Source organism: Mizuhopecten yessoensis, unplaced genomic scaffold (genome assembly GCF_002113885.1).
Source record: "Mizuhopecten yessoensis strain PY_sf001 unplaced genomic scaffold, ASM211388v2 scaffold2329, whole genome shotgun sequence".
Lineage (NCBI taxonomy): Eukaryota > Metazoa > Mollusca > Bivalvia > Pectinida > Pectinidae > Mizuhopecten > Mizuhopecten yessoensis.
Genome location: NW_018404492.1, coordinates 395,199 through 419,654, shown reverse-complemented (window position 1 = coordinate 419,654; position 24,456 = coordinate 395,199). Strand labels below are relative to the sequence as shown.

The 24,456-nt window shown below is 36.6% G+C and overlaps 1 protein-coding gene across 1 annotated transcript in view; it reads right to left on the bottom strand.

Moving 5' to 3' along the window:
• LOC110445573 (kin of IRRE-like protein 2) overlaps nucleotides 1-23,862 on the bottom strand; it is a 182,160-nt gene extending 158,298 nt beyond the window's left edge. Inside the window, exon 1 of the mRNA XM_021490240.1 lies at nucleotides 23,314-23,862. Coding sequence (XP_021345915.1) covers nucleotides 23,314-23,407 — 94 coding nt within the window. The 5' untranslated portion in view covers nucleotides 23,408-23,862. The remainder of the gene's footprint in view (nucleotides 1-23,313) is intronic.
• Between the last annotated feature and the right edge of the window lie 594 nt (nucleotides 23,863-24,456).

Genomic DNA, 24,456 nt, shown 5'->3' with positions numbered 1-24,456 from the left:
TGTTATAGACTATACGGTTATCTGTGTTAGACTATACGGTTGCCTGTTATAGACTATACGGCTATCTGTTATGGACTATACGGTTATCTGTGTTAGACTATACGGTTGCTTGTTATAGACTATACGGTTGCCTGTTATAGACTATACGGCTGTCTGTTATAGACTATACGGCTGTCTGTTATGGACTATACGGTTATCTGTTATAGACTATACGGTTGCATGTTATGAACTATACGATTGTCTGTTTTAGACTATACGACTATCTGTGTTCGACTATACGGCTATCTGTGTTAGACTATACGGCTCTCTGTTATGATCTATACGGTTATCTGTTATAGACTATACGGTTGTCTGTTATAGACTATACGGCTGTCTGTTATAGACTATACGTCTATCTGTTATAGACTATACGATTGCCTGTTATAGACTATACGGTTGTCTGTTATAGGTAATACGGTTGTCTGTTATAGACTATACGGTTGTCTGTTATAGGTAATACGGTATCTGTTAAATTGCTATACGGTTGTCTGTAATAGGTAATACGGTTGTTTGTTACAGGTAATACGGTATCTGTTATTGGCAAAACGGTTGACTGTTAAAGTTTATACGGTTGTTTGTTATAGACTATACGGCTGTCTGTTATAGACTATACGGTTATCTGTGTTAGACTATACGGTTGCCTGTTATAGACTATACGGCTATCTGTTATAGGCAAAACGGTTGAATGTAAAAGGCCAGAGGCGGGTCCAGGTGAGGGCGTAATAGACTATACGGCTGTCTGTTATAGACTATACGGTTATCAGTGTTAGACTATACGGTTGTCTGTTATAGACTATTTGGCTGTCTGTTATAGACAATACGGTTGCCTGTTATAGACTGTGCGGCTGTCTGTTTAGACTATATGGTTGCCTGTTATAGACTATACGGTTGCCTGGTATAGACTATATGGTTGTCTGTTATAGACTATACGGTTGCCTGTTATAGACTATACAGTTGCCTGTTATAGACTATACAGTTGCCTGTTATAGACTATACGGTTGTCTGTTATAGACTATACAGTTGCCTGTTATAGACTATACAGTTGCCTGTTATAGACTATACAGTTGCCTGTTATAGACTATACGGTTGTCTGTTTTAGACTATTGGTGACAATATCGGTAACACATTTTTGCAATACTATAAGACTCTTTCATGTCCAGGAGTGTAAGATAGGGAAATTCCATCCGAGGGGTTTACAAATTTGGTAAAACCCGATGCTTTGCCGATGGTTTTGCCAAATTTGAACAACCCGAGTGTGGAATTTCCCTATCCTACACCCCTGGACATGAAAGAGACTTATAATCTTACACACCTGGAAATGAGAGAAAGTTACACATTCTGGTTGGCATGTTCGCAGTCTTTACATGAAATGCGGTTAACGTTGTATCAACCTAGATGCTGACTCAGACAATAACTGTACGCAGTTTGACGAATCTCCACCTCAGGTATACAAATTGTATATTTGTTTGTTTGTTCCACCTTCAAGGAGATATTTTTTGATCCTGTTGTAAGTCAGTTATAGTCAACGGTAGGTAAAGTGTTCAACAGTGGCTCATTATGGCCGTGATGATCGGGTCTATATGTGTCGGAAATTGTTAGGCAGCTTCAGATACTTGGGATGGTTCGTCTTTAGAACCAGTTTAAACCCCGTCCTACACCAGATAATACCTGTCTGAAACCACTTTCTTTAATTACTTACGTATGCACGCTCAAACTTTAACTGGAAATAAAATCTAGACAATTAATCGGAACAGAAGGAGTAGTGTTTTAAATTGTGCTTGTCCTTCCGCTGTGGTGCACTAGCGGAAGGCTAAGCGATACTAGATATTCCAGACGGTTTTTATGGTAAATCCATACCAAACCATCTGTCCGTTTTTAATTTAGAATGACGTGTTCTGGGCGGTTTGTAAATTTTACCCAATGGGATCCTTGTTTACGATTTTAAACATCTGTATATATTATTTCTTTTCACCATTATGTGGTATTAGCTAAGCCTTCAACATTATTTGTTAGTATGTGTACATCGTGTATTGACCAGTGTATATTGATTGATGACCTTTGTACATTGATAACCTTTGTACATTGATAACCTTTGTAAATCGTTATTTGCTAGTGTGCATCGTTTGTAAACTTGTGTTTTATGTTGACCTTTATACAGTGGTTACATATTCTGTCTTTGCGTATTGTAGAGTTATCTGCTCTTGAGAGCAGATATTGATTGTTACGTCATTTGTTTGTGAGAGTAACGTCATCAATTTTTGAGAAAACGACGTAATTTTCTCACACAAACCAATGACGTACCAATCAATACCTGCTCACAAAAGAAGATAATTCTGTAATATGCAAAGACGGAATACATGTACATGTATATTGTTGTCATGGGTACTTTATTGATCTGCGTACATTGATGGTTGACCTATAATGTCGTGTGTACCTTTTTGATATGTATGTTCATTGTTTGTCATAGCATTTGAACATTGTTTGTTAACATGTGTACTTTTGTGTTGGACCGTGTAATTTGTTGACCTAGGTACATTATGTACATAATATTGGTTCTTGACATGCGACATACATTGTTTGATTACCTATATGTAAATGCTCTTTGTTGGTTTCTATACTTTGTTGAATTTTTTACAATACTAACAGGTAGCTTGTTGACAAGTGTAATATTTTGTTGACGTATTATGTACACATGTACTTTGTCCGTTGATGTGTTAAAATGTTTGTTGACATGCTTCGTTATCTGTTGACATGTACAGCTATTGTTTTTTTGTTATTATTCAATATGAGTATACTGACAAGTGTTTTAGCAGGGTTTGACAAGCAATAATAGGACATATTCTAGTGTTTTAGCAGGGTTTGACAAGCAATAATACGACATATTCTAGTGTTTTAGCAGGGTTTTACAAGCACTAATTGGACATATTCTAGTGTTTTAGCAGGGTTTTACAAGCAATAGTAGGACATATTATAGTGCTTTAGCAGGGTTTGACAAGCACTAAAAGGACATATTCTAGTGTTTTAGCAGGGTTTGACAAGCAATAGTAGTGCTTTAGCAGGGTTTGACAAGCACTAAAAGGACATATTCTAGTGTTTTAGCAGGGTTTTACAAGCAAAAGTAGGACATATTCTAGTGTCTTAGCAGGGTTTGACAAGTAATAGTAGGACATATTGTAGTGTTTTAGCAGGGTTTGACAAGCAATAGTTGGACATATTGTAGTGTTTTAGCAGGGTTTGAAAAGCAATAGTAGGACATATTCTAGTGTTTTAGAAGGGTTTGACAAGCAATAGTAGGACATATTGTAGTGTTTTAGTAGGGTTTGACAAGCAATAGTAGGACATATTGTAGTGTTTTAGTAGGGTTTGACAAGCAATAGTAGGACATATTGTAGTGTTTTAGTAGGGTTTGACAAGCAATAGTAGGACATATTATAGTGTTTTAGCAGGGTTTGACAAGCAATAGTAGGACATATTCTAGTGTTTTAGAAGGGTTTTACAAGCAATAGTAGGACATATTCTAGTGTTTTAGAAGGGTTTGACAAGCAATAGTAGGACATATTGTAGTGTTTTAGTAGGGTTTGACAAGCAATAGTAGGACATATTATAATGTTTTAGCAGGGTTTGACAAGCAATAGTAGAACATATTCTAGTGTCTTAGCAGGGTTTGACAAGTAATAGTAGGACATATTGTAGTGTTTTAGCAGGGTTTGAAAAGCAATAGTAGGACATATTCTAGTGTTTTAGAAGGGTTTGACAAGCAATAGTAGGACATATTATAATGTTTTAGCAGGGTTTGACAAGCAATAGTTGGACATATTGTAGTGTTTTAGCAGGGTTTGACAAGCAATAGTAGAACATATTCTAGTGTCTTGCAGGGTTTGACAAGCAATAGTAGGACATATTCTAATGTCTTAGCAGGGTTTGACAAGCAATAGTAGGACATTTTCTAGTGTCTTAGCAGGGTTTGACAAGCAATAATAGGACATATTGTAGTGTTTTAGCAGGGTGTCACAAGCAATAATAGGACATATTCTAGTGTTTTAGCAGGGCTTTACAAGCAATAGTAGGACAAATTATAGTGCTTTAGCAGGGTTTGACAAGCAATAGTAGGACATATTCTAATGTCTTAGCAGGGTTTGACAAGCAATAGTAGGACATTTTCTAGTGTTTAGCAGGGTTTGACAAGCAATAATAGGACATATTATAGTGGTTTAGCAGGGTTTGACAAGCAATAATAGGACATATTATAGTGTTTTAGCAGGGTTTTACAAGCAATAGTAGGACATATTATAATGTTTTAGCAGGGTTTGACAAGCAATAGTAGAACATATTCTAGTGTCTTAGCAGGGTTTGACAAGCAATAATAGGACATATTGTAGTGTTTTAGCAGGGTGTGACAAGCAATAATAGGACATATTCTAGTGTCTTAGCAGGGTTTGCCAAGCAATAATAGGACATATTGTAGTGTTTTAGCAGGGTTTGACAAGCAATAGTAGAACATATTCTAGTGTCTTAGCAGGGTTTGACAAGCAATAATAGGACATATTATAGTGTTTTAGCAGGGCTTTACAAGCAATAGTAGGACAAATTATAGAGTTTTAGCAGGGTTTGACAAGCAATAATAGGACATATTATAGTGTTTTAGCAGGGTTTTACAAGCAATAGTAGGACAAATTATAGTGTTTTAGCAGGGTTTGACAAGCAATAGTAGGACATATTCTAGTGTTTTAGCAGGGTTTGACAAGCAATAGTAGGACATATTCTAGTGTTTTAGCAGGGTTTGACAAGCAATAGTAGGACATATTCTAGTGTTTTAGCAGGGTTTGACAAGCAATAGTAGGACATATTCTAGTGTTTTAGCAGGGTTTGACAAGCAATAGTAGGACATATTCTAGTGTTTTAGCAGGGTTTGACAAGCAATAGTAGGACATATTCTAGTGTTTTAGCAGGGTTTGACAAGCAATAGTAGGACATATTCTAGTGTTTTAGCAGGGTTTGACAAGCAATAGTAGGACATATTCTAGTGTTTTAGCAGGGTTTGACAAGCAATAGTAGGACATATTCTAGTGTTTTAGCAGGGTTTGACAAGCAATAGTAGGACATATTCTAGTGTTTTAGCAGGGTTTGACAAGCAATAGTAGGACATATTCTAGTGTTTTAGCAGGGTTTGACAAGCAATAGTAGGACATATTCTAGTGTTTTAGCAGGGTTTGACAAGCAATAGTAGGACATATTCTAGTGTTTTAGCAGGGTTTGACAAGCAATAGTAGGACATATTCTAGTGTTTTAGCAGGGTTTGACAAGCAATAGTAGGACATATTCTAGTGTTTTAGCAGGGTTTGACAAGCAATAGTAGGACATATTCTAGTGTTTTAGCAGGGTTTGACAAGCAATAGTAGGACATATTCTAGTGTTTTAGCAGGGTTTGACAAGCAATAGTAGGACATATTCTAGTGTTTTAGCAGGGTTTGACAAGCAATAGTAGGACATATTCTAGTGTTTTAGCAGGGTTTGACAAGCAATAGTAGGACATATTCTAGTGTTTTAGCAGGGTTTGACAAGCAATAGTAGGACATATTCTAGTGTTTTAGCAGGGTTTGACAAGCAATAGTAGGACATATTCTAGTGTTTTAGCAGGGTTTGACAAGCAATAGTAGGACATATTCTAGTGTTTTAGCAGGGTTTGACAAGCAATAGTAGGACATATTCTAGTGTTTTAGCAGGGTTTGACAAGCAATAGTAGGACATATTCTAGTGTTTTAGCAGGGTTTGACAAGCAATAGTAGGACATATTCTAGTGTTTTAGCAGGGTTTGACAAGCAATAGTAGGACATATTCTAGTGTTTTAGCAGGGTTTGACAAGCAATAGTAGGACATATTCTAGTGTTTTAGCAGGGTTTGACAAGCAATAGTAGGACATATTCTAGTGTTTTAGCAGGGTTTGACAAGCAATAGTAGGACATATTCTAGTGTTTTAGCAGGGTTTGACAAGCAATAGTAGGACATATTCTAGTGTTTTAGCAGGGTTTGACAAGCAATAGTAGGACATATTCTAGTGTTTTAGCAGGGTTTGACAAGCAATAGTAGGACATATTCTAGTGTTTTAGCAGGGTTTGACAAGCAATAGTAGGACATATTCTAGTGTTTTAGCAGGGTTTGACAAGCAATAGTAGGACATATTCTAGTGTTTTAGCAGGGTTTGACAAGCAATAGTAGGACATATTCTAGTGTTTTAGCAGGGTTTGACAAGCAATAGTAGGACATATTCTAGTGTTTTAGCAGGGTTTGACAAGCAATAGTAGGACATATTCTAGTGTTTTAGCAGGGTTTGACAAGCAATAGTAGGACATATTCTAGTGTTTTAGCAGGGTTTGACAAGCAATAGTAGGACATATTCTAGTGTTTTAGCAGGGTTTGACAAGCAATAGTAGGACATATTCTAGTGTTTTAGCAGGGTTTGACAAGCAATAGTAGGACATATTCTAGTGTTTTAGCAGGGTTTGACAAGCAATAGTAGGACATATTCTAGTGTTTTAGCAGGGTTTGACAAGCAATAGTAGGACATATTCTAGTGTTTTAGCAGGGTTTGACAAGCAATAGTAGGACATATTCTAGTGTTTTAGCAGGGTTTGACAAGCAATAGTAGGACATATTCTAGTGTTTTAGCAGGGTTTGACAAGCAATAGTAGGACATATTCTAGTGTTTTAGCAGGGTTTGACAAGCAATAGTAGGACATATTCTAGTGTTTTAGCAGGGTTTGACAAGCAATAGTAGGACATATTCTAGTGTTTTAGCAGGGTTTGACAAGCAATAGTAGGACATATTCTAGTGTTTTAGCAGGGTTTGACAAGCAATAGTAGGACATATTCTAGTGTTTTAGCAGGGTTTGACAAGCAATAGTAGGACATATTCTAGTGTTTTAGCAGGGTTTGACAAGCAATAGTAGGACATATTCTAGTGTTTTAGCAGGGTTTGACAAGCAATAGTAGGACATATTCTAGTGTTTTAGCAGGGTTTGACAAGCAATAGTAGGACATATTCTAGTGTTTTAGCAGGGTTTGACAAGCAATAGTAGGACATATTCTAGTGTTTTAGCAGGGTTTGACAAGCAATAGTAGGACATATTCTAGTGTTTTAGCAGGGTTTGACAAGCAATAGTAGGACATATTCTAGTGTTTTAGCAGGGTTTGACAAGCAATAGTAGGACATATTCTAGTGTTTTAGCAGGGTTTGACAAGCAATAGTAGGACATATTCTAGTGTTTTAGCAGGGTTTGACAAGCAATAGTAGGACATATTCTAGTGTTTTAGCAGGGTTTGACAAGCAATAGTAGGACATATTCTAGTGTTTTAGCAGGGTTTGACAAGCAATAGTAGGACATATTCTAGTGTTTTAGCAGGGTTTGACAAGCAATAGTAGGACATATTCTAGTGTTTTAGCAGGGTTTGACAAGCAATAGTAGGACATATTCTAGTGTTTTAGCAGGGTTTGACAAGCAATAGTAGGACATATTCTAGTGTTTTAGCAGGGTTTGACAAGCAATAATAGGACATATTCTAGTGTTTTAGCAGGGTTTTACAAGCAATAGTAGGACATATTCTAGTGTTTTAGCAGGGTTTGACAAGCAATAATAGGACATATTCTAGTGTTTTAGCAGGGTTTGGCAAGATATAGTAGGACATATTCTGTAATGAGTACGAAGCTTTCGCCCATTTTACATGGAACATAGTTTTTACAAACTAGTCAATGATGACTTAAAGATGATTTTGCCGAATGTTGACGTAACCCTCGAGTTGTATATTTGCGACTAGAAGCTAATCGGCACACCCCATTGCACTATAGAATACATTCTGTGGTACAGGCCTATATGAGGTTCGTTTTAGGAAGTTTTAAATGATTGCAATATGCACACCAAAAGTGTCTGTATGCAAGGCATCCGGAGTCAGCGATAGAGGTTTTATCATGTGAAATACAACCAGTAAAAAATCCTGCATAAATTATTCAGTATTGACGATTGAAAGCCTGAGTGTCGTGATTTACAGACCGTTATAGCCTATCCTTACAACCACCATACTGAGGTGAAAACAGCGTCTGTACTAAATACTCCCGCGAGCTGAATTTTAGAGAGTATTCAAGATTCTGCTTTTCCAATATGTCCGAATTGGCATCATTGACAGTGTTTGTAGAACTGGGATTGACAATCTCGTGATAATCTTAACAAATCCGCGGGCGGAATCCAAACCAAGTCATGAAACCTTGCCAGACTGTCACGTACAGATCTCGGGATGTACCTCCCATCCAGGGAAACTCTCGCGCCATGGTGAGAGATCGACCAGGGAATGACCGCTATTAAACGTCCAGTATGTGACCCGTACGCGTGCTACGGTATCTTGATGTCGCACTGGACCCATATGGATCCTATCATGTTGATCGGCCAATGGTTTCTGGCACAAGCATGACTTGTGGAGAACTGTAGTTGACATTTTACGGTCAAACTACAAGCCTCAAATCAATATTAGCATAGTTTTGTATCTAAATATTTGGGTTTTACAGACCCGTTCATTAAACGAACATTTCCTACGATCATCACATGCATAAAATAATACTTGGACGTTCCTAGTTGAACTGAACTGTTTCCTTTATGGGGGCTACATGGATATTATGATGCCTCACATGTGATTAAGCCCAAGTCTTTAACATGGCCATCTCAGTTTGTCCCCAGAGGACGCACGCCTTGGTGTTTCCCGCAGCGTGTCCGCGTCTTAATTTGTGCCTCCTGTAGGATCAGTGTACAACTATGTGCATGCAGCTCGTGCAACAACAAAATACTTGCAAGCACTCTAAATTTAGGGAAATCAAAAGTGTAGTCATGAGAATGAAAACAGTAAAATGTACACTTGAAAAAGTAATTGAGATTCCTCGAGGATTAATTATTAAATGTACATGTAATTGTGTTATTTTGGTGTATCCTTTCACCATAGTCTAATGGTCTAGCTGCACAACATGTAGAAATTCCCATCCGTTCAATTGCGCATGTCAACCGGAAGGTGAGAAGACGACATCATATAATAGTTTGTTGTCATCACTACACGAAGAGAAAACGAAACATCAGCATAACAGATATAGAATGTACTAATTGTGACTTAGAAAAAAATTGGGCGAATTAACGAACAAGTGAAATCTTTAGCACTTACTTAAATAGTTATAGGTCGCTAGCTTTTCGCAGAATAGATATTAAATATTTTCTCTTGTCTTTTCCGCTCTGGAGGTGAAAAAACGAAAACTTAGAGACAGATAATAATGTTGTTATTGCGCGGCGATATAAAGAAACAATGTCATTTTATAATGTAAAATCTCGTTTTTTTCGCGATGAAAAAACGAAACTGCAAAGATAAACTATCATTACCACCACAACTTACACTCAATTTCCCAAACGTGACACATGCCGCAACTCAAAACACCTGCCTACGTGTGACAGACCTGACTTGATTCTATTTACCATTCGTTGATCCATGTGTCGTCCTCCGATAGAATCCGGCGTTTTGCTTGTTCAACCTCTTAGACAATACTTGTTACCAAAGCGAACCCCTATAGACCAGGCCGTGCATTAACATGGCGTGCTAAGTTCCATTATGGCGGATTCATCTGTGTCTGGTATAGATGGAGTAAGGTTTCCAGTCTTGGGAATCTTACAAATATCGGGTCTACACTTTACTATCACAGCGGTAATATAACGGTCTGATTAATTTTAAGATTCGAATAGCTACTACAAAAATTATCATCTTTTATGGAATATTTATCACCTTTGAGGTTTTCTTCCCTCAACCAATTGTTCATCTGCCGACAATTTCAGTGTTTCTTGTTAAGACTCGGCACACAAGCAGCGTCGGTGCATCACACTTGGCATCCATTAGTTAAACGGAAGCATACAGTGTACCAGACTTTCACATAATAGTATTGTTATTTCTAACTTCACTTAATGTGTGCTCCTGTGTTTAAATAAAACTTTAAAATGATATTGCTGTTGAACATGATTATGTTTTGCCAAGACATATATGTTGTAACTTTTATGTTATCTTGTTTAAGTTTACTTAATGTGGCATGGACTGACAAGTTTCTACCACAGCACTGGATGTGTCGGTCAATTTACCCTATTACTAATCTTTCATATATATTGGTCGTTTGACGTACTCTCCACACGATCATTCATGTATTCCATACGCTGTCCTGTACAACATGTCAAACAACGTCAACAAAACCGGATGCCAAACCACCGTGTTGTCGAATTATACTGAGCACGTGCTGTATCGTAACTCAAAGATGTATTATATATATACATAAACGTTATATTGACCTTGACCTCCTATAAATGACGTTCCTAGATGATATATGCTTTTCATTCGAAGGGATCTTGTATATTAATACAATGTAGATCTATCAGTAATATCCATGATTGGAATAGAAAAGAGTTTGAGACTCGTTTTGTCATAATAACGACCAGATGGTTCTCATTTGCACATTAAAAAACCCATTAGACATGATTCAATGAAAAATTATCACCATCAAATTGGCATTCGCAATGACTGGAATGTTTGACTTTTTGAATGTTTGACGTCATATCCATTGCTCATTTGGCACAGAAATAAACTGTACCGATGCGTCACCATTCAGATACAGTGTCCTCAACCATGAGCACTGATCTAGTTTGCTTTTAATATTTATTGATGGCTGAATTGCCGTTGACTTGCATCCTGATTTGAAAAAAATGTGTACCTTCGACTAGAATTTAAAAGCTAGCAGGAAACCTTTACATATAAAGGAACAGGACCGATCCCGGAATGAACAACAACTTAAAACCACTCACACTGTATCTGTTTAAATAATGGTTAACTTTGGTTACATATATTTCACGAATTGTACACAAATTAAAACGAAACGAAACGCAACTCACTTATTACTGCCCACACAAATTTCCATTGAAGATGTCCCAAGTGGGTATAATTAGATAGAAGTAAACCTTCGCTGCACACGCTGTGATAATGGGTATGGACACTGGAACCAATGTATATAATGTCACAGTACTTACCCATTAAGAGAAGAGTATCCTATACTTTGTTAATTGTACAACCCAGCAAGGGAGGCAATGAAGTCATACAGACAAGTACATTTGTATGTCGTCGGCCCTGGTCGGTAAATATTGCCGCGTGACTGGCATACCTACACACAGGTAAGGCACGCGTCGGGTGATGTTTAGTACACAACTGACATTCCTGTAGCATCATTACGTCCGAGAGGTATAACTTAGCATGTCAATTATGGTCGAACATAGAACTAACAACTAATTCGAGGAACGTGCTTTCATGGCAGGTGTGCGCTATCGCTCTTCTATTATATATACACACTTTTTGCCTCTATAATGTAGATCAGATTGTGAGGAATTCAATGTCAAGCCAGTGTATAGTGACAGTAATATTGCAGAAAAAAAGCACAGCAACAGGTACATGCAACCATGATCAAGGAAACAGGTACATGTAACCATGATCAAGGGAACAGGTACATGTAGCCATGATCAGGGACACAGGTACATGTAACCATGATCAAGGAAACAGGTACATGTAACCATGATCAAGGAAACAGGTACGTGTAACCATGATCAAAGAAACAGGTACATGTAATCATGATCAAGGAAACAGGTACATGTAACCATGATCAAGGAAAAAGGTACATGTAACCATGATCAAGGAAACAGGTACATGTAACCATGATCAAGGAAACAGGGACGTGTAACCATGATCAAGGAAACAGGTACATGTAACAATGATCAAGGAAACAGGTTCATGTAACCATGATGAAAGAAACAGATACATGTAACCATGATCAAGGAAACAGTTACGTGTAACACTACAAACGGCCGCCATTAACACTTAAACAGAGACATTCTGATCGCATAACAGTAAATACAATATCGTTTTTTCCCAACCGCCGCTCGAGTTTGCACGGTCATGTTTACCTATTTCGGAGCCTCTCTAAAGAATGAGCTAAAGACAAAGGCAATTAATGTACAAAATTTACATGAGCAAACATTTTTGTTCTGTCTAAAAAAGACAGGAAAATTACAGTTATATCTGTGCATTGTACCTAACAGTAATGTAGATTTAACATATATGACATTTGGGTGAAGAAAAAAAAGAAAGTTGGCAACAAGAATTTGTTCACTACTTTATAATGACTATCAAAGCCTTAACTGTCCACAATGGGCACACTTAAAAAAGACACATCTGCACACTTCGTTTGTGAACACGAGTTCTCCTTATAGGACCAGTTTAAAAACAATAGGCTTATTGGTTATTTGTATGTCACAAAACCAGCTATGTTCTTTCCATTAATACAAAAAAATTGATGCTTACCGTTATTCATTTCATACACTGCATTTGATCAATTAGGAGTGAAGTAACAAATACAGAAGGAAGATTGGTACCAAAATGGTCTTTCTACTCCCAGGTCTATATTGGAATAATAACGTCCACGGATGAAGCTAATAACTAGTGATCAATGGCTGTTAGGTATAGTACGTAGAAACCGTGGCACGATGAAACTGGAGGAAACCGTCTAACAACAGTGAATGTCTTTACATATAGATCAGCAATTATATGTTTGTTATAAGATCGCATTGTGTTATGTATATATTGATTGTGTAAGCGTTGGACGATACATTCCGCTCAATGTAATTGTAGTAATAGCTTCTGAACATAAAAGTTAATATTTCATAAGCCATTTAGTTCGCCTTCGTGTAAGCTGTATTTTTGTTACATGTGAATGAATGAATTTAAATGTTCGTGGAGAGGTGTTTTGACATCATGTTACTCCTTAATCATACTAGTTGGTACAAAAACTGTTTATTTACTTGATTTTAACAGTCCTACTTTACGTAGAAGTACCTGCTAGAACACCGGATCAACTGTCACCGGCAGTAAAGGGAGGCGTTGAACAAACGGTTTAGTCTCACCTAGCATAAATTTCTAAAATACCTAGTCTCACCTAGCATACATTTCAATTTTCACACCTGATTACAATTTGGTTACAGTCTGTTTCAAAAGATGTAGATTAATACATATTATTATTAAGAACGTATGTCAGAGAAATATTCCATTTATGTTCTTTGTAAAGAAGTGACACGTGGTAGTAGATCAAATATGATTTTTATTTTATTTTTTAAAAACGATGCCTTTATTTTACATGAAAATAATCACGATTTTACAGTTATTATAACAGGTACAGTAAGTACTAGCTGCCTGCATGTTATTAAAATATGTTTTAATATGTCTGCAGAATTTCAATCTCATGCCGATTTTGTGTGGACATACACTGCAGATAGAACTTTTTTTTTATAATTTTCACTTTTCATAATATAACAAACGTACGAAATCACTGATGGCTTTAAACCAAAGTGACACGAGCAATTTTCGGAAAACACAGATGTCGCAAACGCTTATTTCCTTTTTTTGGTAAACACAAATGTTGCAAACGATTATCTTCCTGTTGTCGGTAAACACAGATCTCGCGAACGGTTATCTACCTATTGTCGGTAAATGCAGATGTCGCAAACGCGTATCTACCTGTTGTCGGTAGATGCAGATGTCGCAAATAAGTATCAACCTGTTGTCTGTTAACATTGATGTTGCAAACGCTTATCTAGCTGACGTCGGTAAAAAGAGATGTAACAAACGCCTATACCTGTTGTCGTTAAGCAGAGGAGTTGTAAATGGTTTAGTATAGCTCTGATCTTTTCACGAAAAACTAATTTGTTTCCCGAAGATTCAAAATTAAAGATATTTTGGTCTTTTATTTGAGTCCGATATAGCAGTCACGATTTATTACGATGCAACGGGAAAACGATCCCGTGTTTCATGTAGCTCGTTGTATCGAGAAAACAGACAGAGTTACATGTAGCTCGTTGTATCGCGGAAACAGCCCCGTGTTACATGTACATGTAGCGCGTTGTATCGAGAAAAAAGTCACGTGTTACATGTAGCTCGTTGTATCAAGAAAAAAATGTCACGTGTTACATGCAGCTCGTTGTATCGAGGAAACAGTCACGTGCTACTTATAGCTTGTTGTATCGAGGAAAAAGCCCCGTTTTACATTAAGCTCTTTGTATCCATGAATCAGTCCCGTGTAACATGTAGCTCGTTGTATCGAGAAAACAGTCCCGTGTTATTTGTAGGTCGTTGTATCGAGGAAACGGTTCCGTGTTACATGTAGTTCGTTGTATCCAGGAATTAGTCCCGTATTAAATGTAGGTCGTTGTATCGACGAAACAGTCTCTTTGTATCGGGGCTTTAATTCATGCAATCCCGTGAAAGCGGTCCTATTGTTCGAAGCAGCCCCGTGTTACATGTAGCTCGTTGTATCGAGGAAAAGCAGCCTCGTGTTACATGTGCAGCTCGATATACCGGGAAACGGTCCCGTGTGAGCTCGATGAAGCGGGAAATCAGCCCCTGTGTTACATGTGTAGCTCGATGTAGCGGGAAAGCAGTCCAGTGTTAGTTCGATGTACCGGGAAATCAGCCCCCGTGGTAGCTCCATGTAGCGGGAAAGCAGCTCACGTGTTTACCCCGATGTACCTCCTCACCTCTAGACACGTCTTACCGACGGTAGTATAAAGAACGCCTGTAAAACCGCCAATCGCCATGAATCTTGCATGCTGTACTATATCTTTATCATCCTGTGGAGTCATTATTTGGCAATAAATTTAGTTTGTAAACTGCCAAGCACGTACTCTTACATATTATCAGTATTTCACACCTCTGGTAAGACACACAAACCCGCAGTGCTAGTCTATAAATACACCATTACACCACTACTGTCGTTTACCTTTCTAATTGTTTTACAACAGTCATTTTTCCTTTTCATCAGAATACACCAACTTCTAAATCCTCTCTTTTCCATCACACTGATCTAAAAATTCCGGGATTTCCGTAATGCTTTGATAGCCCTTTGAGTATTTTTCGGTGGTTACTTTGGGGCCCAGACAATTTGTGTTTTTGATACACAATGTCACCGGCCATATAAAAAAATGCATATCCATTGGACAATAAACAACGCCTCCCCCGGTAAACCCATCAAAACAAAATCAGTAGGAAATGGCGAACACACACAAGTCACCGACTGCAGAAATGTGACATTGTTGAAAAATCCGACATTGAAGTTTATGAAGAGAAACAGTCATGCTATCATTTCATCAGTCATGTCATGTCTTGATTTAGATATTAGTTCCGAAAATATTTCCCTTCTGACAAAAATATATATTTCTCTGTTTTCGAAAACAAAACATTCCACAATATGGAAACAAAATAACATGTCAACAAGAATATGATCATATTTACANGGGGGGGGGCAACATAATGTATATGTTATACCTTTACTTTTTATTCTCTATCGGTCTTAGGCAACAGTTTGGTCCTCTGGTTTAACATAACACATGTTGTCCTCAAACCCAGTCAACAAATGTATACTATTGCGATACTGTACGCCTTATACTGGGGCTGATTACGTAAACAGATCACCTGATATTACATTGGAATCATGTTCCGTCTATTGCCTAACGTTACACTTTATCGGGCTATGTTACATGCCTTGTATAACAAACGCGTGCAAATTTCCAAAATGCAGGAATCAATTGGTATTATGTGTTTTAGAACGGCTTATGTAGCATAACAATTAATAACTAAACCGTAAGAGTGAATTAAAGTTTATCTTCATGCTGAAATAAATTTGAAATAAAACACCAAGTACTGAATATAAAACAGCACACACATATATCCCGACACGCCATGACTTGAGACTCAATTTTGTGCAATAACTGCGCAGCATCTTATCATCTAGTCAACAAGAAATTCAAACTATTTGCTGGAGACTGCGAGAATTCTTTCACAACACAAAGATGTTTACTGATACGTACCAATCGAATGTTTTATCCCGGGGTTTCTATGTCTTATACATGTAATCACAATGTGTCATATTGTTACATATGTATAATACACTCAACATGCCTTAGTATTAGAAGTTCTTTGTACAATACACTTAGTGTGTCTTAGTGTTGTACATGTACGCCAAGAGTGGCATAGCATTATAAGCTCGGTATGTAAGATCAGTGCGCTTTGTGTTATAAGTTCGTCGTGTTTTAGCGTTATAAGCTCGATGTGTCTTAGTATTATAAATTCAGTGTGTTTCAGTGTTACAGTATGAACTCAGTGTGTCTCAGTGTTTTAAGCTTGGTGTGTCTTAGTGTTATACATGTAATCCTATTGTGAGTTCGTCGTGTATCTGTGTTACAGTGTACTGTATAAGTTCGTCGTGTATCAGTGTTACAGTGTACTTTATAAGTTCGTCGTGTATCAGTGTTACAGTGTACTGTATAAGTTCGTCGTGTATCAGTGTTTCAGTGTACTGTATAAGTTCGTCGTGTATCTGTGTTTCAGTGTACTGTATAAGTTAGTCGTGTATCAGTGTTACAGTGTACTGTATAAGTTCGTCGTGTATCAGTGTTACATTGTACTGTATAAGTTCGTCGTGTATCAGTGTTACAGTGTACTGTTTAAGTTAGTCGTGTATCTGTGTTACAGTGTACTGTATAAGTTCGTCGTGTATCAGTGTTACAGTGTACTGTATAAGTTCGTCGTGTATCAGTGTTACAGTGTACTGTATAAGTTCGTCGTGTATCAGTGTTACAGTGTACTGTATAAGTTCGTCGTGTATCAGTGTTACAGTGTACTGTATAAGTTCGTCGTGTATCAGTGTTACAGTGTACTGTATAAGTTCGTCGTGTATCAGTGTTACAGTGTACTGTATAAGTTCGTCGTGTATCAGTGTTACAGTGTACTGTATAAGTTCGTCGTGTATCTGTGTTACAGTGTACTGTATAAGTTCGTCGTGTATCTGTGTTACAGTGTACTGTATAAGTTCGTCGTATATCAGTGTTACAGTGTACTGTATAAGTTCGTCGTGTCTTAGTGTTACAGTGTACTGTATAAGTTCGTCGTGTATCTGTGTTACAGTTTACTGTATAAGTTCGTCGTGTATCTGTGTTACAGTGTACTGTATAAGTTCGTCGTATATCAGTGTTACAGTGTACTGTATAAGTTCGTCGTGTCTTAGTGTTACAGTGTACTGTATAAGTTCGTCGTGTATCAGTGTTACATTGTACTGTATAAGTTCGTCGTGTATCAGTGTTACAGTGTACTGTTTAAGTTAGTCGTGTATCTGTGTTACAGTGTACTGTATAAGTTCGTCGTGTATCAGTGTTACAGTGTACTGTATAAGTTAGTCGTGTATCAGTGTTACAGTGTACTTTATAAGTTCGTCGGGTATCAGTGTTACAGTGAACTGTATAAGTTCGTCGTGTATCAGTGTTACAGTGTACTGTATAAGTTCGTCGTGTATCAGTGTTACAGTGTACTGTATAAGTTCGTTGCGGTTTAGTGTTATAAACATATATACATTCAGTGTGTGTTAGTGTTTTAAGTTCTTGTGATAATTTCCGCAAATAATCATATTCCTTTATTTGCAACTTCTTATTTAGAAAACTGTTTTTGTCTTATTTGATTTTCTCGCCATATATTGTACAATATTTTGCTGAGTTTCAAATGTGTCAGGGTTCCATCCATCATCCACTGCAGTCACCCTTGATTATCTTTCAGCAAAATCATAAAACATTGACCTTCAGTTATTTTCTTAAAGAAATTAAATGAACAGAAAATCTGAAATTGAAGAAAACGAAAAGGTCTTCCAAAGTTAAACCTTGTTTATCAAATGACAATAAACTGATAAAGGAATGTTTAATTAATAATTTGAAATCCGTGCTCTCCGCCTACAATGTAGCAGATGTATACCGACGGCTAAATTGAGTGTGTGGTAGGTCTGTGTATAGAGCCAGTGTGTAACCATGACATTATATTGTAACTCACAGCATTTCTGCTGCTGGTGACATTTCAGAACATGTTCCATTTAAATGTCAGATTGAGTTTCGAGATTTAATAATACTTAGTCATTCTTCATTCAAGGAAGGAAATTGTTTTGTGTTCTCAGCAGTTATTGCACTGTGCAGTTATAGCATGTGGTGTGAAGTGGTAGACGTTACGTGTAGTGGCAATGTATCATATTTGAGCGCTAGGGAATTCAGTTCGAATCCTCAGGCGGTCGTCCCGGTTTATCCACGTCGGATTAATTCCCTATACGTTTAATTTGGTTTGTTTGTGTTACGTCCTATCAACAGCTATGGTCAATTAAGGACTTGTCAGGTTTTGGTGGTGCAGGATAGTCGGAGTGCCCGAGTATGTTATTTACGATACGTTGTGTAATATGTCTTCAATAAACATATAGGTGTTCTAGATGTTTAAGAACATAACACCAGAGTTGAAATCGACTTCTTAGAAGCATCATTCTTTGGACTTAAAATGTGCTTCAACGGTGACGCAGAAAACAACCATCGGTTCCACCGTGTACCTAAAACTCTACACGAAAACGTTAAGTGATCTAATCAACTTTATTACATGCATGACAATTTCTCGCAATCACATTGGTCGGATCAGATACACGTGACCAGTCCTCAAAAACTCATGTAGACTGGTTATCCGGTGAATATCGATTTCTAAATATAACCTATATGGAAATTCCCCGGAACCTGTCGTAGCGCATGCGCAGTTAGACCGGAACGCGATCTGTCAGACGACAATTGAAGATGGCTGCTGGCGAACGTTTCTCCTCCGTTACATCAGAAAATTACCAAAACTGTTCAAGGATAAAGATGCTGTTAACATAAAAAGGCCATTGAACACGCAGTGCATGTCCTCCATGCTTATCTTAAGGAAAAAGAACCTAGACGATGTCTTCGAAAGCTACGATGCTGAACTGTTGATTCAAACCTGGCTAAATATTACACAGAGGCTTGCGTACAAAAATCAGAACCTTTAGTTTTGTTTTATTTTATTGTTGAGGCATATAATAAAACAGTTATGGGCTTTTGTGCTGGTAAATATGATGTGATATGAACCTGAAAGAGTGATATTGACCTCGGCTTCGCCTCAGTCAATATCACTCTTTCAAGTTCATATTACATCATATTCACCAGCACAAAAGTCCATAATTGTATAATATTCAATAATGCACTGTATTTATTCTATTTATTCTACTGTATATAGTAAATTATGTTTTGCTATTTACCAATTTACCAATATTATATTGGTACATTTGTCCGAAAAAGGTAGTTCATTATCAACCATGGTTATACCACTCTAACGTTACATCGGGTCTAATATTTCAACGATAACATCGGAAGACATAATATAAACGTGTCTTAATGTAATCCAACTGGAATTCGGCCACTATCAACTATAGCTAATTAAGTGTTTGCATATATTATCATTTTCACCAGAGATGCTTGTTTGAATGCAATACATATATACATGTACATATGACCTCTTGTTTCATACATTGTGGGGTTGAGTGTAAAATAAAGTCTTTGATATCATTAGCAATACCCATATGGAACAGAAAAAAGAATGGTTTGTATATGTAAAGACAGACTAATTCAGCAATGGAGCAAAGGGAATCCTTGCTTGTATTATAGCTTGAATAACTGGACTAATTCAGCAAAAAGCGGCACAGAAAAGGTATAATAGGTAAAGCTAAACCATTCATTTATATACGGAATAGAACAGGCTATGTAACGCACGATGTATTACATTGTAGTTGTACTAATTCAACAATATAAGGAATATACGGAACGAAATAAGGAATATACGGAACGAAAGAAATGGTTGCTAGTATAAGCTAAACTAATTCTGCAATACATTTACAACTGTAACATAAGAATACAATGCTTGCACATATGACTCGGCACTGTACACAAAAGCAACTTGAACGATACATAATGTTTCACCAGAAATAGAGATGTGTACGGGACAGATCGCGTCAGCAATGTATAGAGTAGTATGAAAAAAATACAGGTTAAAATCAATTGCCCAAGACACAAGTGATAATGTTCTGGAGTATCATTTGTACTCTGAACACATTTTGAAGTGTTGAGAATAATGTATTGTGCACGCCTAGCTGTAACACAAACAGCCTCACTCAACACATTCCTCAGACAGATCCAGAAAAAGTCGCTCACACACAGAGAGCACTGAGCAAAATACACTCGTTTGTCTTATTTCGCGGGTTTACGATATGGGATGAGCATTCCGTAACGTTTTATTTTATAACAAACTTTCTCTTTGGTTTATTTCCCGCATTATTTGTATTAGGCTTCAAAAAGTAATCCGTAAAAATATATCTCAAGACTTTATTATATTCCTGAAAAATATCGATGATTTGTCAGAATTGTATTAAACGTCAGATCCAGGGCTTCGCACCAGCCAAACAATATCTCGACATGTACACTTGCCACCTTCACAGTCCGCGCTGAATCGTTTGAGATATGATGTATGATTTCTAACAACAGAAACAAACGTTAAAGCCTGGTAATGCCTTTAGTAGTCGCTGTGAAATACATAAACCCTATATTTGTGACGTGGAGTTACGGAGACCGATTTGTGCTGTGTATATTCACCGTTCCACTGCACGTTTTCAATAAAGTTGATTTAATACTGGATACAAAATGGTTCAAAGATTGTCATAACATGGTGTTCTAGATCACGTACCAGAATCATCAACAATATTCCCTAACTAAGTTCAGATCTACTACCAATTCTGATATCATCACAATATATATTTATATCTCTCAGAATATACAATATGTTAATTGTACCTTCAGACATGGTAGTACAGGAGTTTCCCGGTGATAATCAATATTTCATCAACACCTCCAGGATGTATTGTATATAAACAGTATTTGATAATCGCTTTGTATATGAACTAAAATGCTAATGTAATCACAGTGTGTAGCAATTAATATTAATTGCCAATATATTAATCATTGTACTCGTACTTCCTTTGATAAAAACACAGCGTTCCATCCTACAGTCAACAACCGTAACGTATTGTATTAATGATACAAATGGTGGATAAGACCATTAGAAAAGTGGATATAATCTGTCGTTTGTTATATGGAATAAAAAAAATTGTATCTATTTATCATAAATATGAGAGGATTGTAAGTATACATGGGATACATGTACATATATATGGAATAGAATACAACAGCCTGACAGTCACATCTCGGTACCTTTAAAATAATTGGTATTGTGTGTGATTGTACAGGTAATATAGCCAAATACTAATTCACCATCTGATAGTTAAACTTACTTCTCTATTATTCTAATACGCCCTGTTAATTAAAATATCAACAACACATGTAGAATTATATTAATACTGTGACTTTGAACATTCTTAAAATTGCACTGCAGTTATAGAAATAATTATTATTTTGGCTCTAGGTGTTTAAATCGTTTTCCAGTTCGGTGTATAGAAATCGTTTTGTTATTGTTCCATATAATAAATATTTAGATTTGGTAGCTACAACTAAATACAATAATCAAAGATATATCTGTCCAAGATTAATATTTATCTTAGCAGTTCCATTTAGCTGTAACGAAAATAGTGTTTGTGCCTCAGCTATGTTTCCTTAATGAGTTGTGTATAGGTAAAGTATTGTTCGTCTACTTATCGGTCAGACTTATAACTATTTCTTAATTGATTTCAGTACTTGTACAACAAAGTGATTATGTTGAAGAAATAATATTGTTAAACTATTCATATTCCAAAACCGTGTCGATCAAATTTTAAACAAACACCATAATGTGACACCGTTTATATAAGCTTTCGTTTAATACCTTCTAGTGGAATTTAGTTTGAACAACACTAGGCAGGCTATTTGGCAAACTCAAAATGTTTTATTATGTCCATAGCTTTTTAGATAATGATCTATTAATATACGTTCAATCATACAATATGGTTGAAATCTGAGCAGTTTCAGTTATAATTGGTAGGGTTTTTAAATTATACAAAATATGCAGGGAATATTTTATTATATCATGATACTGATTTCCTGACTAATTGGCTGTATTTGATAAGATAAACTAATCTTCTTACGCAAAACGTCACACCTTGTGTCGGAGTATGTGTTCCTTGTCAATTTAAACATATTGATTGTAAACGGTGTATAAAAACAAACCCTAATATCTCCCTAATGATGTCATATCTGGCAAATAAATCTATCGTAATTATAGATACGGTTTACATTTTACACCGACTTATTTTCCGTAAGAAAACGCTTGGTTGCTCATTATCATCCAACTCAGCCTTACATTCACAAAGGCACTTGAACTTTAAATAAATTAGTCGCACGTTTTCACGCTAATTCCTGGAATACGTAATTGATCATTAGCTTGTAAACAAATGTAAATAATGCCTCCGGTCATCAGAAATCCGGAGATTACACCCACCCCAAAAACGTACACACACGTTGGAATGGACTTTTCTTTTATCAAGTCACAAATTATTCGGAGGATTACCTGTACATTTAGTCAGTCTACCGGTACTTTCAAGATCCAACTTTTGAAATTTGATCACCTTTTAATTATCAAAAATGGTCTGCACTCCATGATTTGTAGCCAATCAAGTTACTACCGTACATGTGTAACAAAGTAAATACGCCTGGGCAATTTAAGCGTCGAATTAAACGTTTACTCGCTATGACTGAATGGTTTAATTTGCCCAGACATTTAAAACTTCACTTTATACATGTCACACAGGGACAAATTACGATCCCTATTATCTCTAAATAAATATCGCATTCCACATAAATGTTGGTTCCGTATAGCTAACGACAACGAATTTCAGAAAAAAAACTTTCAAAATATTGTTATTACATTTATTTAATTCCATTTACAATAAACATTTTATATCGATAAATAACATATTTGAGCATTTTAGAGGAGACATTTCAATTGTTGTAAAGAATTCATTTTTATTTGCGAATCGTCCCGATTACAAAGTGGTATGTTTTGTACATGTATATATATATATGTAGTATACATTTTAGGTAACAATCTTTGCCCGACAAAAGACATATCTCCGCGTTCTTTTTAAACATTTTGCATAACATGATCAATGTGAGTATGTCTAGAATACATCCAGTCATGGTCTGTATTTGTTTTTTCAATAAAGACATGTCTATGTGGTGATGATATTAATCCTATGACGTCGTCCGTTAAGTGTGACAGAACAACAGAGATGCCGAATATATCAATTAAAAGTAGTTTAAAGGTACTTACCAAGCATAAGCGTGGCACTGAGGACGAGATTAACTTTACACGCCAGTAGAATCCATTGTCGCCTTGGCCCACAATAGCCAGACGTCCCTGTCATTTTCGTCAAGTCAACTCGACCCAACACTCTACCCCATCATACACGTCCACGGAATGAGGAAACTTTGAAATTATTCCATTCTATGTCTGACTTCATCAACTTTACATATAATAATCCAGGGGCGCGCGAGTTACTCCAGTAAAACACCTGTTCTAGTCTACCTCTCCTGTATACTCGGCCGATCACTGATTAACTGACATTAATCCTAATCCTAATTCGTCAGATTTAAAAGCGACAAATAACTTAGACTTGTTTAAAGTGTTAAACCTTTTTCTTATCCTGCGACGAAATGTGAAGTGTGTATAAGTGAGATTTATACTGTGTGTTTGGGCGTACATTCCATTTAAAAGTATTGCAGGCTAGAAGCTCTCTCTGTTTCATACCATTGAATACACGAGACACCAGCGAAGTGCGATCGAAACCCACACTCTCCACCTCTAGTCGACAATGCTCTCCGGCTAACGGTATCACCACAGTACTAGCATGTGCATGCTATATAGTGCCAGACTCTAGTTTGCCACTAAAAACCCATATCAACCAGAATTTCAACAATACACTAACTATTCTGACGCTATACTCACTACCTAAACAAAGCTCGGGCTGATGCCATGGTTAGACACAATGATACAAAATAAAACCTCGATAATCGGGCATCTTTATAATGTGGAAATAGTTTGTGAACAGAACAAGAACATTCGTTTATCAGACTCCGTAATCTTTATATTAACCATGTTTATCAAGCATAAGCATGGAAATGCTAGATAAGATGTTACGTACGTTCGAATTAATAGTCAAATTATGCAAATAAGCACCCTTACCTCAAAGAGCAGGAATTAGATAAATTCAACCACGTCTAAAAACTATAAAAGCATGAACGTAAACCAAACATAATCATATCAAGTTAACTTAACCTAATAATATCAACGTTCACTTACCATAATTATATCATAGTGCACTAACCATGATTATATCAACGTGCACTAACCATAATTTAATCATAGTGCACTATCTATAATTACATCAACGTGCATTTACTAAAAGGATATCAT